We start from the raw sequence: 16,655 nt of genomic DNA, 5'->3' as shown, positions 1-16,655 counted from the left end.
AAAGAGCTAGGGGGTCCGAGGTAAAGGATGCATGTTGATTTCTATTTCCTTTCCTCTCTTTTCTATACGGCATCTTAGTGAATCTGAATCTTCTCACCTTGCGAGGAAAGGTTTTTCCTCAGCAGAAACGCCAGTGTTTTACAAAGCGAGATCCTGACACCAGCACCATCAAAATCACTAAGATCGAGGTAAAAATGTCTATTTCGTCTCATCGCATTCTTAAAAAATTTCAGTTTGGGGTGAGGTTGGTTAGCTTATTTTAAGAAATCTGCAGTACCTCGCTCGCCTGCCGCCACCCTGTGGCCAGCTAGGATCTGCGCGCGCTGGTGCCTCCCAGGCCTCCCCAGCGGGAGGCCCCGCCCCGCCCGGCCCCCTCCCATCCCCGCCTCCAGGCCCATATTGGCGGGAAGACGTTAGCTCCTAAGAGGCGGAAAGATGTCCGGGTCGTGCGCGGCAGCTGAGGAGAAGGCGACCTCCAGACAGCGACTCCAGATGAAGGTGAAAGACGGCTTGTGGCTTTTGGATACGCTCCTGTCTCAGTTTTCGTAAGGGGTTTGCCGGGCGGGGACTGGGAGGGCACCAGGACCAAGCACCCGGCATTTCCCTGCTCCGAAACTATTTCCTTCCCCTGGGGGCATCTTGCAGCTTAACCGGCTCGTCCTGGTGTTAGTTCAGAAGTGAAGCAGGATCCCTGCCCTGGTTTTCCTCTATGGAATCTAGGCCTTCAGTGTTGAGGAAAGTTCTTATCAACCCCAGAAATAGTGGCAAGATGGGATCAGGGGCTTTACATTTGCTTTTGCAGCAGATATTGTTAGCTTTCCACTCTCGGAACAATTCTATTATAGTTACTCAGAAGCTCACAGAGTAGTCTCCTCAGTTACAAATTGTAGCCATTATTATTATTGGTCTGATAGACTCATGGACAAGAAATGTGTCCAGGTTAACGAATTGGGTATCTAGATTTTGGATGGACAAAGTTTCCTTACAGGCTCTCAGTTTGGATTTATGTTGTCCTTATGAAATTGGAATTAGATTTATTTACACAGATCTGTAAGAAAAGGTATAGGACTTGGGATTCTAATACTCTCTTTTCCTTTATTTATCTGAATAGGTGAATGAATATAAAGAAAACCAAAACATGTCTTCTGTATCTCTGAGATCAATACACAAGACAGTTTTAGAAAAAACAGTTAAGGTGTGTCTTGTCCCCTTTTCACTCAGTAATTACAAGTCAGGCCAACTTAAGCTCCCCAAATCCCTATTAGATAAGAATTCTAAAAATGAAGTAGCATGTAAGAAATACAAGAAGACTGAAATGAAGAAAGCTTGCACAAGGATTTTAACTTCAAAGATGGAAGCCACCACATCTTCCAAGGCAGAATCCACTCTGCAAAAATCATCCATAGATGTTCACACAGAAAATAACCAGCGACAACACAAGAGCACTTCTGATACAGTGAGTCTTGGTGTTGATGCGGAAAGCAGTCAGGATGGAGACAGTGATGAAGATACCACATCAAGCCTGGTAAGTTTAATTCCTGCTTATTTAAATTTTTCTTATTTTAAAATTTGAAGTTCTCATAAACTAAGGTTATCAAGGATCTCTCTAACATTTAAGTGGAATCATGGTATTTGTCTTTTTTGTGAGTGGCTTATTTCACTTAACATAATGTTTTCATTGTCTTTTGATTATAGTTATCCTAGTGGATGTGAAATGGTATCTCATTGTGGTTTTGATTTGTATTTTCCTAATGACAAATGATGAGCATCTTTACATGTGCTTATTGGTCATTTGTACTTTGGAGAAACGTCTATTCAAGTCCTTTGCTCATTTGAAAAACTAAGTTTTTTTATATTGTAGAATTGTGAGGGCTCTTTATATGTTCTAGACACTAGATGCTTATTAGATAATATCATTTGCAAATATTTTCTCCCATTTTGCAGTCTGTCTTCACTTTCTTGATAATGCCCTTTGACATACAAAAGTTTTTAATTTAATTTTTAAATTTTAGTTTAAGTACAGTTTATCAATTTTATCTTTTGTGGCTTATGCTTTGGTGTCATATCTAAAAAAAACCATTGCCTAATCTAGGGTTGTGAAGATTGACACCTATATTTCCTTCTAAGAATTTGTAGATCAATTTGGGGAGTGTTGTCATTTTAATAAGTCCTCCCATCTATGAGCATGGGCTGTCTTTCCATTTACTTAGGTCTTCTTTAATTTTCTTCAATATTTTGTAGATTTCAGTGTACAGGCCTTGCCCTTCTTTGGTTAAATTTATTCCAAGGCACATTATTCTTTTTGCTGCTGTTATGAATGGCATTATTTCATTTTTGATTGTTTATTCCTAGTGTATAGAAATACAACTGATTTTTGTGTATTAACTTTGTTATGTTGCAACTTTTCTGGGGTCATTTTCTAATATTATTTGGTGTGGATTCTTTTGAATTTTCTATATATAAGATCATATCATTGGCAATATAGTTTTATTTCTTTTTGTTTTTAATTAGTTTCAGGTGCACAAGACAAAGCAAAACTTAGACGTTTATCATTTATATCCCTCACACTGTGTGTGCCCCCCTCCCCCCATCCACTATAGTTTTATTTCTTCCTTTCCAATCTGGATGTCTTTTATTTCTTTCTTTTTTTTTTCTTTTTTTTTTTTTACTGATTGTCCTGGCTAGAACATCCAGTATGATGTTGAATACAAGTGGCCAGAGCAGACACGTTTGTCTTGTTCCTGAGCTTAGGGGAAAACTTTCAGTCTTTTGCTGTTAAGTATAATGTTAGTTGTGAGAAATGAATATTTAAAAAAATTTTATTTCAAAGTGATTATAGATTCATAGCAATTTGAAGAAATAGTACAGAGAGGTCTCGTGTACCCTTCACCCAGTTTTTCCCAATGGGTATATCTTATATAACTATTAGCACAAGGTGGGTGTATAGTTTTCTATCACTTTATCATTTGTGCAGATTCATGTAACCACCACCACAATCAAAGACAGAACCATTCCATCTCCACAAAGCTCTCCCGTAGGTTACTTCTCTTTATTATTATTGTTATTATTATTATTATTATTATTAGTTTCAGGTGTACAAAACAATGTAATAGACATTTATACCCCTCACAAAGTGATAACCCCCTCCCCCAATCTACTACCCCTCTGACATCGCATACAGCCGTTACATTTCCCACTGTCTCTATTCGTTATGCTGTGCTTCACTTCCTGTGACCATATATATATACATACATATATATGTAAAATTATAGTTGACTTTCAATATTATTCAGCTTCAGCTTCAGGTATATAGTGCAGTGGTCAGGCATCTACACTATCCACGAAGTGGTCTCCGTAATAAGACAGGTGTCCATCGGACACCCTACAAATCTTTACAACATTATTGATTATATTCCCCAAACCGCCTTTGGTATCCCCGTGGCAATCTTGTGGTTACCGGTTGGGCTTTCTAGGTTACTTCTTTATAGTTCTGTTCATCAGCCTCTCTTTTCACCATCCCTAACCCCTGGCAACCACTATTTTGTTTTTACATCTCTATAGTTTTGTCATTTTGAGAATGTTATATAAATTGATTCATACAGTTTGAATTTTTAGTATCATGCTGTTTTTAAATTGAAGTTATTTTTCTTCTTTGCTTTTTTAAGCATAGCACCCCTTTTATGGACGTAGTGACTTCTCAAGTGTCTGAAGATAATGGAGTGTTTTTTTAAAAATTTCTATTTCCTATAATATGTTTATTTTGAGAGTCCACTTTTTAAAATGTTTCCTTGGTCTTTGTCTTTCATGTTGCAAGTTTTTGGAGGGGGTAATCGATGCGAATAGTTTGCGTTACACATATCTCTTAAAAAACTGATATTTTTCTTAATAAATTTTCTTACTTTTTTTTTGTGGTAAGTAGAATCATTTAAATTTGTTCCTTTGATCTCAGTATGCAGCATTTTGAAATCGATTTTTAGGAAGTCTTTGATGGTGGTGATGTTTTTCTCTGAGAAGTAGTTTTTAAAGGCAGTGACAAAATCTTTCACCTTTGCTGCCACTATTATTTTGTGTATGTGAGAAAAATCTTTGTTTTGGTCAAGGTAATACATGTAAATACATGTTTAAGTCATAATTCCACATGTGTATTACATATATACAAATACACACATATACGCACACGTAATTTCGTATGTACACACATATACACAGAAACAAATCAAAATAGCCAGCAGTTTTCTGCTACATCGCTCTCTTTTTGTGATTGCTGCTCAACAGACAAATTGTACTTTCAGCCTTCTTAGCTACCCCCGCCACATTATCTACATATTGACTTACTACGGAAGATGAAGATTCACTTACAGCATACCTTTTACACACATGTAGCCTCACCTCACCCATGCTTTTCCTTCACACATTCTTAATTAGGTACAGCCCAAGCTTTATCAGAGTTGTAAAATTTCTCTCAATATAAAGAATTCTAATGGCTTCAGACACACACACACACACACACACACCGGGCATGCCAAAAAAATGTGTACACATGACTTATATTCATCTTTTTGTTATCGGTCTGTATTGAGTATTACAATTTTAATACAGCTTTTTCTTTTCTTAAAATGAGTATGCATTTTTTTGGCCCTCCATTTTCCTGCTTCTTTCTGGACTGTTTTTCTTGGCCAGCCTTTTCCCATTTTCCTTTGAATTTCTTTAATCTTTTCTTGCTCCTGTGCTGGATCCTGTCTTTCTCTTTCTTAGTTTATTCTCTCACTTTGGTGAAGTGCAGCTTATAGTAACTTCCTAAGGAAAGGTGTATGAGAGGTAGTTTGTCTGGAAAAGTTTTTATGCTTTACATTTGATTGATGGCTTAATTGGATTTAGAATTGTAAGTTGAAAATAATTACATTTTTTCTTAGATTTTTAACATATTGTTCCATTGTCTTCTAGCTTCCCTCAGTATTGAGAAGTTAGTGTCATTCTGATTCTTGGTTCTTTGTGATCTTTTTTCTCTCTGCACACTTTTAGAGTCTTCTCTTATCTCAGGTATTAAGAATTATTATTATTATTTTTTTTGGTATTAAGAAATTTCGTGATGATGTACCTAGGCTTGGGTCTTTTTCCACTCATTATGCTGCATACTCATTGGGGTCTTTGTAATCTGGAAACTCACATTTTCAGTTTTGAGAAACTTTCTTATATTATTTCTCTAACAATTTTCTCTACTCCCCCTGCCCCCAACTATTAGTTGGATGTTGGACCTCCCAGATGCTTCTCCAGTTATATGCTTCTCTAGTTCTCTGCTCATATGTTTATCTAGTTTTTTGTTGTTCTTTCTGAACTTCCTTAACACTTTCAATGAATTAAAAATTTTCGATTATTGAGTTCTTTCATGTTTTGTTTAATAAAAAGATGGCTTTGAGTAATAGTACAATTAATGGCCTGTGGGAAATAATTTACTTTTAAGTTACACTACTAAAAAAAAAAAAAAAAAGTTACACTACTTGACTTCTGATATAAGATTACTTGCTATTTAATTGGGAAGCCATACAGATATCTTGTGATTATCCCAAATTCAAATGCTTTCACTCAATATCTATTAAAGCAAATGTGCTGGTTTGATAAGATGTCATGAAATGAATAAGAGTAGTGCAATTTGAAGGAAAGTATACATGCAGAGAATCTAACACCTAGTTTTGTGAGGTGCTCTTGCTATGAATTATGTAAAATAACAGAATCTTTTTGGTGTAATTTCATAGGATGATTTTTCAGGATTGTCACCATACGAAAGGAAGAGACTGAAGAACATATCAGAAAATGCAAACTTTTTTGCTTCTCTTCAGTTGTCTGAGGTTTGTGTGGAGTTTTTAATAAAAACCAAGATGCTATTCCTCTTGCCAGCAGGTCAATAAAATACTAATAGTATCAGGTTTCATAGTGTCAAATGGGGGAGGGTAAAATTAGGAGCAAGTTTCCATTTAATAGAAAGAGGTTACCATATTTTATTGATACCAAGACATTTTTTTCTTTTTAATATTTTTGAAATTGTCATCTTAAAACTATGACTGGCAGCTTTCTCCTCCCCACCTTTTGGTGGTTCATAAAGTAATGATGTCTTATGAAAGAGATTGTCTTGGATTCAAAGAAACGGTATGTTTCAAGTGGTTGCTCTAACTAAAGGATAACAGGGAAGTGGGAAATGGATGGGTTGAAGGATGTGGGGTAGACAGGTGAGAGGACAAGCTTTTTCTTTTAAGAAATCTTGAACTTTAAAACTAAATGGGAGTAGTTTGTATAGAGAGCTTTTAGGATAAATGGCCAGATGTATGCTAATGTTTTATAATCATAACTAAAGGTATAATTTACATTAGTGTCTTTACACTGGAGCTGAAACTTCTATATGAGAGAAAAATTGTTTAGGAGAGTGTGTGATGTTTTTCCCCAAAACGTACCAAACCTTTGGCTTTATTAAGGAATTAAGTGATTTCTCTGAATACCAGATTCTCAGATATTCAGTGTGTGTTGTCATCTTGAGGGGAGGGAGGGTGAGTTAATATAATTTTATATAACTAAATTATATGTCATTAATGAAAATACATCAGAAATTTAGACAAAGTATCTCTGATTTTGATTTTGGTTAACAGAAATTATTTGATTTATATAAGTATAACCTATAAATAACTTATCTAGAAAATATCAAAGTAGGATTGATTGCCTTAGTAGTAGAAGTTAAACCTTTTAATTTGTGATAGTGTATTTGATTAAATGTTTAATGTTTAATCATGTAAACTCATTAGCAACCTGGTTCAAGGTAACAGAATGTCACTACTTTAGACAGTGTTACTGATAAGTATATTTGTTTCATGTCTACTACCAAGAGCAGGTATCATATTTTGAGGACCTCTATTTTCTGTATAGGTCTTAGTTTATGTGGATATCGTAGCAGATGCTTAATACTTTAAAAGGGAAGCTATGTAGTTGTATTATTTTTATGTGTATATATTTTGTGTATTTTACAGTCAGCTGCGAGGCTCCGTGAAATGATAGAGAAGAGACAGCCTCCTGAGACCAAAAGGTAAAAGATTCGGTTTACAATGTCTGCACCATGATATACTGGGGAGTTTTATAATTTGAAAAAATGGTTTGGCATAATAAGTAACAGATCAGAAACTCTGTAGTTTAATCTTAATCCTTACAGGATTTGTGAAGGAACGCTACCTTTTAATAACTCTAAAGTTCTCATCTTAATCAAAGGAATATATAGGAAATAGAATCTTGAGAGCTGAATTTTGTTTATATTCAATACTGTTGCTGCTAATGGAGGGAAATCTTTATTTCCACTAAATTATTCTTATTTTTGCCTAGAAAACTATTATTCTTAAAGATTCTTTTTATTTTTGTTATCTTTTTGCTTCTTAATTTTTTCCATTCCTAGAATAAAGGAAGGAAATTAACATTTATTGAACATCTATGAAATACAGTTCAGTGACCTAAAAATTTTGTCCTGTATTATCTAATTTAATTCTGATAACAACCAAATGTGGGAGGTAATATATCCATTTTGTGAGATAGAAAATAGGCTCAAAGAGGTAAAGTAATTTGCACAAGGTCAAAATAGCTCATAAGTGGAAGCTTCAGGATTTGAATTCCAGGATTCCTTAGCTTAAGTTCTGTCTACTACATTTTAGCAGTGCCTATGTATAAATGAAGAAACTAAAAATCTTGGCATCATTAGATCATTTGTTTAGTGCTAGTGCTAATGAAATATAGCATCGCTTAATTGGGTTGATTCCAATACAGGTCAATTAGCTTGTGAAAAGCTAAACTTAATCATGGCCAGATATTTGTGAGTGTGAAATGTTGTAAGAGGAACATCATTAATCCTGCAAAACAATAGCACTGTTTTTGTTACCACGTGATTAATAGATTTTTGATTTGTTCCCAAATTTGTCATTAGGTGATTTTCTTGGTGTGTTAACGTCATAGAGCACACTTTCACAAATCTAAATGGAATAGCCGCTTACTGTAATTGTACGCGTATGTGATATACTTCTAAACTTCTGGCAGTGCAGTAGGTTTGTTTACACCAGCATCACCACAAACGTGTAATTGTAGTTTAAGCAATGACAGTTGGCTTTTCTGTTTGTAATGTACATTTCTGACTTAAGCTTTGATTGCCTAGGCATCCACTCCAAAGAGGCATTCATTTCAAAGAGGCATCTGCCTTCAAGGAAGGCTGTGTAGAATCAGTACACTGCCCGTCACTAGATAAAGAGCCAGGCCGCCTCCCTGCACTGAACCGCTTTTGTTTTAGAGATCTTGGTTGACTTTGATAACTAACCATTTGAGCTACTTGTTTGTTTTTCTTCCAGGGCTTTAAATTCTCACTCTTACGTTTCAAATTCACCAAAAAAGATGAGCTCTGGAAACCCTAGGCCCCCACTTTCGACCCCAATGAAAGCAGAACCCAGGCCCATGCTCTCCCTCTATCTCTATCCTGTGTGCACCCGGCATGTCGTGTGCTCACCAGGGCCTCTAAGGAATAAACTTAACTTTCTTCAAAGTTTCCTAACGGTTATTGCTGAATGGCATCTTGCAATCATAATAAGAACCACAAGGGTCAGTCCAATTGTAGCATGGATTTAGAAAGGGGAGATGTCCGGGGTGGCTGGGTGGGTCAGTTGGTTAGAGCGTGAGCTCTGAACGACAAGGTTGCTGATTCGATTCCTGCATGGCAACTAAAGATTGAAAATGGCAGCTGGACTTGGAGCTGAGCTGCGCCCTTCACAACTAGATTGAAGGACAACTACTTGGAGCTGATGGGCCCTGGAGAAACATGCTGCTCCCCAGTATTCCCCAATTAAAAAAAAAAAGTAAATTATATGGAAGGGAATACAATGAAATATTTAAGTTTCTTTTCCATCCTAGACCTTATTCTCCAAACCATCTCCCTAGAGTAAACCGCTCTTAATAGTTTCACGTATATGCTTCTGTCAGTAATCTCAAATACACAAATATATATGTATATGTAACGTTTTTGTAAAAGAAAAAAACAAATAGAATCATATTTAATATGTACTGGACCTTGTTTTTGCTTCTTATGAGTTCATTTCATATCAGCACACTATCTATTTCATTCTTATTTATGACTGTAAATTGTTTTGTTAGGTATGTATGTCATCGTTTAATAGCCCTCACCTCCCCATGATGAATATTTGTGATATTTCTAGACATTTAATTAAAGTGAGTGTAGCCATGTACAATGTGTGACTATATTCCTGAGATACATTCCTAGAAGTTAACTCCTTAATATTAGTAAATATGTAAACTGTTTTATGGGTACAACATGAGTTTCCCCCCTCCCCACTCCTTTAGAAAGAAGCCTAAGAAGAAAGAAAATGAGACTGGATGTAGAAGGTCAATGCGATTACTAAATGTAGATCCTTCAGAAGTTTCATTACCAGTAACCCCAACCCAGCCAAAATTAGTAGCAGATGAAAATGTAAGTGCAAATACAATATATTAAATTAATAAAATACTGACTTTTTTTTTGGTAAATATTTTATTTATTTATTTATTTTTTATTAGTTTCAGGTGCACAAAACAAAATAATACATTTATCATTTATATCCCTCACACTGTCAACCCCCCTCCCCCCATAAAATACTGACAATTTTGAAGTGTTTGAAACTAGACTACAAGGTCATTAAATTATGTTTAATTTGTGCTTTATTAATTTAATACTTGACTTGTATGGTATAATGAGTAAGATTTCTAAGCCATTAAGACTGGGTTGGAGTCTATATTTCTGCAGGCTTACCTGCTGTGGGGTTGTGGGTAAATTACTTACACTTCTGAGTCCTGGCTTTCCCATTTTTTAAATGGCAACGATAATAGAAACTTAACAGGGTGTTATGAGGGTTAAATGAAATAGTTTGTGTAAAGATCCTTACATTGTATTAAGGGCTCAGTAATAAATGGAGTTATTAATATTAATAATAAATAATATGTGTTAATAGTGATGAGGGTTCCTTGCTATAGTTTATACTATCATGAGTGGGAAGGGTCTTATTTACCAAATTTATTGTCTAAATAAGATTATAATTATATTTTTTACTCAAGAGCACCTGCTGTTTGCAATACTCTGTATTTAAGTACTTAATTATAAATTATAAGACAGCACTAATTAGGCTGGTGCTTTGGTGGTTAATTGCAAATTAAGGTGCTATGGGAAGAGTAGCTTTCAAATTATTTTGAAGCCTTCGCCCATGATGAGAAATATATTTACATTGAACTCATGACACACTCACACACATACACACACACACACACACATACATACACACACTCACACTCACACTCACCAGAAACCAAACTTTTGTGACATGATACCCTTAACTACATGTGAGGCACTTTTGTTTTTTCTGTTCTTTTCTCATTCACTAAAACACATTGCTGGTTGTGAAATTTTTTTTTTTTTTTTGGCACAAATACTTTTTCATGTAATGAAGATTTAAGATCTACTTTCTTAGCAATTTTCAAGTATACAGTATTCTTTAAAAATTTTTTTTTTAAATTTCCCAATTATAGCTGACATTCAATATTATTTTATATTAGTTTCAGGTGTAGAGCATAGTGGTTAGACATTTATATAATTTACAAAGTGATCCCCCCCGATTAGTACCCACTTGGCACTGTATGTAGTTATTACAATATTGATTATATTCCCTATGTTGTATGTTACATCCCCGTGACTATTTTTAACTACCAACTTGTACTTGTTAATCCCTTCCAGCCCCCCAACCCTTGGTTGTGACATATTAAAATGATTTTATGACCCATGGGTTACACCTGTGATTTTAAAAAATGCTGGCATAGAACAGTAACTTTGAGTAATGAAATTGAACTGTCTGAATCAGCAACTCCAGTTATTGGCAGTATAACTTTGGACAAGTTAACTTCTCTAGGTTTCATTCCAATGTCTTTAAAATGTGGTATCATTCACTGGATTAATATTGAAAAGATTAAAGGAGGTAGTACATTTTATTACTTTATAGGATATATGGCATTCATTCAACAGCTGTTTTTGAAATGCTAATGATGTGTCACCCCTGTTGTTGGTATGAAAGTAAAGTAGTGAAAAACCTCAAGCTTACGTTCTAGGGCAGGACAACAATCAACCAACTTTTTTCTTTTTTCTTTTTTTTTTATAACAGCCTTTGTTACCTCCTGGGCCTTTAGAAATGATTCCTGAAAATCGAGATGACAACAGTGAACTATTCAAAGAATTTCTACAGACTTGGGCTGAAGTGAGCAAGGTATCACTTGGGAGGGCTTTTATATAAGCGTTTAGAATCATTTGTTCATGAAGTTTGAGTGCATATATTAACTTAGTACTTTGGTCTCTCCTGTTTCAGACAAGTAGTAAGAACATTGAGAAGCAGTTATCTAGCATTAAAACGTGAGTTAAAATTCCTTGCTTTTGCTTTACATTTTCTGAGATCTTCAAATGATAAAGACCATATACCACTATAGGAAATTTTGAAAATGAGGTGAAAAAATTATCCATAATAATTCTATCCTTAACAACTGTTGTTTTTATATATTTCCTTTAAAGTATTGCCATATGCAGTACCACTAGGATATAAGCTTCATGAATGCAAGGGTTTTGTCTCAATAACCAGAACAGTATATATTCAAAGTTTAATAAGTGAATGAATCCCCATACATTTTTATTCTGTTATGTTCTAATGTCTATATAATTTTGCATTATGCTTTTTCATTAACATTGTGGTTGCATGCTACTAGAATCTTTAAATTTATTGAATAATTGTGCAATATCCCATTGAGTAGGTAGAATTTACTTAACCTCCTCTTACCCCCTTGGTATTGGAGTTGTTTTCCATTTAGTTTTGTATGTTTCTATATGGGCATGTGTTTGTTGAAGTGTATATTTGTGGTACCAGATTATTTCCTTAGAATAGATTCCAGAAGTGAGATTAATGACTCAAATATTATAGACATTTTTATGGCTTTTGGTATACATTGCTGAATTATTTTCCAAAATCTCTTTTTTTTTTTTCCTTCTGAAAAATCTTATATGGACTTATTCTGCCACTAGCAATATATATGAATGTATATGTTTAACTGCAGCCTACTAGCTTTTCTAAGTGAAAAATAGTACCCCATTATTTAACTCAATTTCTTTGGTTGCCAGGAGGTTGAGTATTTTCCCATATTTATTTACTAATTGTGATTTTTCTTTTTTGAGTCGTCTTATTTTGTCTATTGAGATTGGTTTTCTAAAATTTAACTTTTTAATTTTCTCAGCTACAAAGCCAATTTAAGTGGTATGGTCATTAGTGAAGATACTGTTTATAAAATTACCAAAGGTGCAGTATTCTCTATGGCTTTCCATCCATCAGAAATTAAAACTTTGGTGGCAGCTGGGGCGCAATCTGGGCAAGTTGGACTTTGGGATTTGGTAAGTTATTATTAATTTTTTGAAGATACTAAAGCTTGAATCAAATAGTCTAAGACAATACCCTAGAACCATGTGTTTATAGATGTTACTTATTTATAGTTTTGTGCTTTGTGATTCCAAATCTTAGAAATATGGAGGAATTTAAATTTGCTTTATAGAACTTGAACATTTTTAGTTTGAATGTCATTAGTCATCTGGGCATAAATTAACTGCCAGGAAACTATTACAACTTTAAATGCTTATATGAAAAGATCACATAAAGTTCTTATTTTTCTAATTATGTTTAAAATAGTTTCTAAGCTGAATCAAAATGTCTTCCTAGGGATCTGCTTAGGATGATCCCAGCCATTTTTTGATGAATCAGAAACAGACATTGAATTCCATTCATTGTACATATAATTCTACATTGATTGCTCTTAGTGGCTACAAAATTGAGAAAAGCCAAGTTAACATTCTCTGAATTTATTTTCTAATTGGGGAATTAAAACAAAGACCTGAAAATTGTCATAAGGATAATTAATGAAGATGAAGAAACCATGGTTACTTGATAATAAACAGATTTTGTAGGTGGGAAGAAGAAATAGAAACCAAATTTTCTCTTATTTTGGGAGCAAAGGTTCTCCCATGTTTTGATAAGATGTGAGTTGGGGGTAGGAGGTGAAAGGATTTGGTAAAGAAAACTGAAGTAGAGAAGTGGGAAGAGGATCAGAAATAGTATAAGGTTATAGAAGTTAAGACGTGAATTTCAAGGATGGGAGTTTGACAGGGCTTCTTGCAGAGAAGTTAAAAAGAATGAGAACAGAAAAAAGGCCATTGGTTTAGAAAATAGGCTACCATTAGAAAGTTGAGAGAACAGCTATAACATTGAGATAAGGAAGGAACACACACAGACTAGGGGATTAAAAAAGTATGGGGTGATAGAAGAAATGGAAGCAATGGATAAAGACTGTTGAAGAACTTTGAAAAGGGAAAAAGAATTAGCATAGTCAAGGGAAGATCTTTTCATGGGGGGTTGATCGCTACAGAGTTCAGCACATGTAGAAAAGTCCCTTTGCTATGTCTTTTCTGGTGACTCCAAAAATGTGTATTATTAGGTCTCTGTAGTCCAATATCTCTGTCAACCTTTCAATTTTCCAGGGCACTTAAGCTATCTCATTAACAGACTGAGCAAGTCTAAAACCAGTATCTGGGCAGTGTTGTGCTCATCTCCCAACTCCCCTGGGAAAAAAATTAACTTCATTGAGGTATAATTTACATATTATAAAATCCACAAATTTTAAATGTACAATTCAGTGGTTTGTAGTAAGTTGACTGAGTTGTGTAACCATCATCATAAGCCAGTTTTAGAGTATTTTCGTCATCCCTATAAGATTCCTCACGGCTACTTACATTGAATGCCTGTTTCTACCCTCATACTCAGGCAAATCTTCACAAATTTGCCCCTTTTGGACGTTTCATATGAATAGAATCATACAATATGTGGTCTTTTATGTTGGCTTCTTTCTCTTAGCATGTTTTCAAGATTCATCTGCACTGTAGCGTGTATCAGTACGTCATTCTTTTTTTATTGCTGAATAGTATTTCATTGTTTGACTATACCACATTTTGTTTATCTGTTCATCACTTGATAGACACTTGGGTTGTTTCCACTTTTTGGCTCTTCTTAGTAATGCTACTGTGAACACTTGTGTACACATATGTGTGTGATCGTGTGTTTTAATTTTTCTTGGGTACCTGGGGTTAGAATTGCTGGATCATATGGTAGGTAACTGTTTAACATCTTGAGGAACTGCCAAACTGCTTTCCAAAGTAGTTGCAGTATTTTATATTCCCACTACTATTGTATGAGGGTTTCAATTTCTCCACGTGCTCACCAACACATTAATACTATTGTTTGCTTTTGGAATATAGCCTTTCTAGTGGGTGTGAAGTATATTTCATTGTGGTTTTGATTGGCATTTTTCTAATGACTAATGAGGTTGAGCATTTTTTTTTTATGTCATTTGGATGTCTTTGGTGAAATGGCTATTCCCCTTCCCTTGAGGAATTTTTGTGCTTGGATAATAAAAACTATAACAGAGTTTATTTTGCTATGTACTATTTAATGTGTTTAAGAAGGTGCTGTAAAAATTCTTAAGATTGGTCTCCTGACATTGGCTTCCTCACTGTGAAGGACAGACAGAAATGTCGTCATGTTTGTATTTGCAGGCTATGCGTTCCTGAGCAGAAAGAAATAATCAGGTAGATGCTATTCATCAGTGTTATGTTTGGCATTATTGATTTCTTTTACAATAATTTATACAAAAATTTTTCACAATATAAATATTGTCTATTTGGCCAGTGATCTTCGAGTTTGAGTCTTGCAAAGTATTGCCTGCGGTTCTATTGCCTCCACACCAAGAAATTGAGTTTGCATATTTTCATATCTGTACTCTGAGGTAGGTTCTCTTACTATTTCCATTATGCAGATGAGAAAACTGACTTCAGAGAGGTTACATGACTTGCTCAACATTACCTAGGTAGTAAATAGCAGATCCAGAAGCAAAATTACAGGATACTGTGTCAGCTACCTCATGAAACAAGCAATGCTTCCTGGAGTCTAATGTTCTTCCTTCCTTTTCTTCCTATCCTGGCCCACCCACCTATAACAGGTGCACAGGCGCACGCACGCACGCGCACACACACGCACCCACACACACACACACCCTTCTTAATTGCAGAGGTTAAATGATTTAGGAGCTGTCCTCACTATTTCAGACAAGTTCCTTAACTTTTCTGTACTTTAGTTTCCTCACTTAGCCCCTAACAGTAGTACCATGGTTCCCCAAAAATAAGACCTAACCGGAAAATAAACCCTAGAATGATTTTTCAGAATTACATCCCCTGAACATAAGCCCTAATGCGCCTTTTGGAGCAAAAATTAATATAAGACCTGGTGTTATTTTCGGGGAAGCACAGTACCAGCTTGATAATATTGTTGGGAGGATTAAGTGAGCTAAGGTATATAAAACATTCAGCAACAGTTTGCACAGAATAAATATCCAATATGTCTTTTCTGTCCCAGGCAACAGTTTGGAGGGGACCAATCAAAAACCATTCATTTCTGCCCCACCTCACCCTCACCCCTACCCCCAACCATCCCCTAGTCCACAGACTTTTCTGGGTCCAGTAGACTGAGTTTGGTACCTGATAGAATGGCTAAGAGCTTGCTTTCTCCTGGGAAAGGGAGTGAGGGGTGGTTTTCATGTACAGAGACTGAGCAGAGATGAATGCTACAAGGCAATTCCACGTACTAAAAAAGCACAGGCTTCAGAGTCGGACCAATCTGAATTTGTGTCCTGACTCTGCCATCCTTGTAACTCAGGAAATTGCTTAACCTTTCTACACTTGTTTCTGTCTGGAAAATGGGAATAATAATACCTACTCATAGCAGAGAGAGTCAGACATAAGGAGGACATTAGATGATATATTTAGCTGGATCACCAAAAAATAATAATAATAATAGTCATTCAACAGGTGTCCTGGAGAGATTTCAGTATTTTTTAAGAAATAATAGCTTAAGAGAATCAGGGATTGGAGTGAAATCCCAAAGGGCATGTTCAAGCCATAAAGAGAATCTGCAAAACTGGCTTCAAAAGAGGGTGAATAGCAATAAATAGAGATCGTTGGAGTGGACAGGACAGAGTTGAACTACTCTGCATAAAAAAAGGAAGGAGGAGTTTATATTGGGGGCTAGGCAGGGCATTTGGGAGGGAGAAGTACGCATGGGTGGATGCAACGGGTAAAGAAAAACCGAAGGACCCCCTAATGGTGCCTATAAAGGGATTTGAGGAAGAATAAACATGCCCAATGTGCATTCTTAAGCTGTTTGCTGTTGGTGTGCAATATAAGTCCTCTTCAGGAATGTCTACTCTGATGACCTTGGGGGATTTGAAGAGCTTGGTTTCTGTATGGACTTGAGAAAAGCCAGAGGATGGGGCACCTAAGTTTCATATTACACCCCAGAATTTTTTTTTTTAAAAGGATCAAGGTATCTTTTAATTTATGTATTTTAAAAGTTTTTTTTATTGCGAAATATGAGAAACATTAAAAATGTATAAAACACATAGTTAAACAAGTAGTTAATAATATAAGCACCTATATTGCCACCACCCAGGTCAAGAAATATGATATTGCC

At 35.3% G+C, this 16,655-nt stretch overlaps 1 protein-coding gene across 1 annotated transcript in view; it reads left to right on the top strand.

Moving 5' to 3' along the window:
* The first annotated feature begins 362 nt into the window (after positions 1-362).
* The window catches only part of WDR76 (WD repeat domain 76), a 39,633-nt gene continuing 23,340 nt past the window's right edge, over positions 363-16,655 (top strand). The window contains exons 1-8 of the mRNA XM_019725563.2: positions 363-498; positions 1,112-1,525; positions 5,754-5,846; positions 7,014-7,069; positions 9,370-9,496; positions 11,211-11,312; positions 11,412-11,455; positions 12,325-12,478. Of these exons, the coding sequence (XP_019581122.2) occupies positions 436-498; positions 1,112-1,525; positions 5,754-5,846; positions 7,014-7,069; positions 9,370-9,496; positions 11,211-11,312; positions 11,412-11,455; positions 12,325-12,478 (1,053 nt within the window). The 5' untranslated portion in view covers positions 363-435. The remainder of the gene's footprint in view (positions 499-1,111; positions 1,526-5,753; positions 5,847-7,013; positions 7,070-9,369; positions 9,497-11,210; positions 11,313-11,411; positions 11,456-12,324; positions 12,479-16,655) is intronic.

The sequence above is a fragment of the Rhinolophus sinicus genome, linkage group LG03, assembly GCF_036562045.2.
Source record: "Rhinolophus sinicus isolate RSC01 linkage group LG03, ASM3656204v1, whole genome shotgun sequence".
Classification (NCBI taxonomy): domain Eukaryota; kingdom Metazoa; phylum Chordata; class Mammalia; order Chiroptera; family Rhinolophidae; genus Rhinolophus; species Rhinolophus sinicus.
The sequence above is the reverse complement of the archived record's forward strand: the minus strand, read 5'-3'. Positions and strand labels throughout refer to the sequence as shown.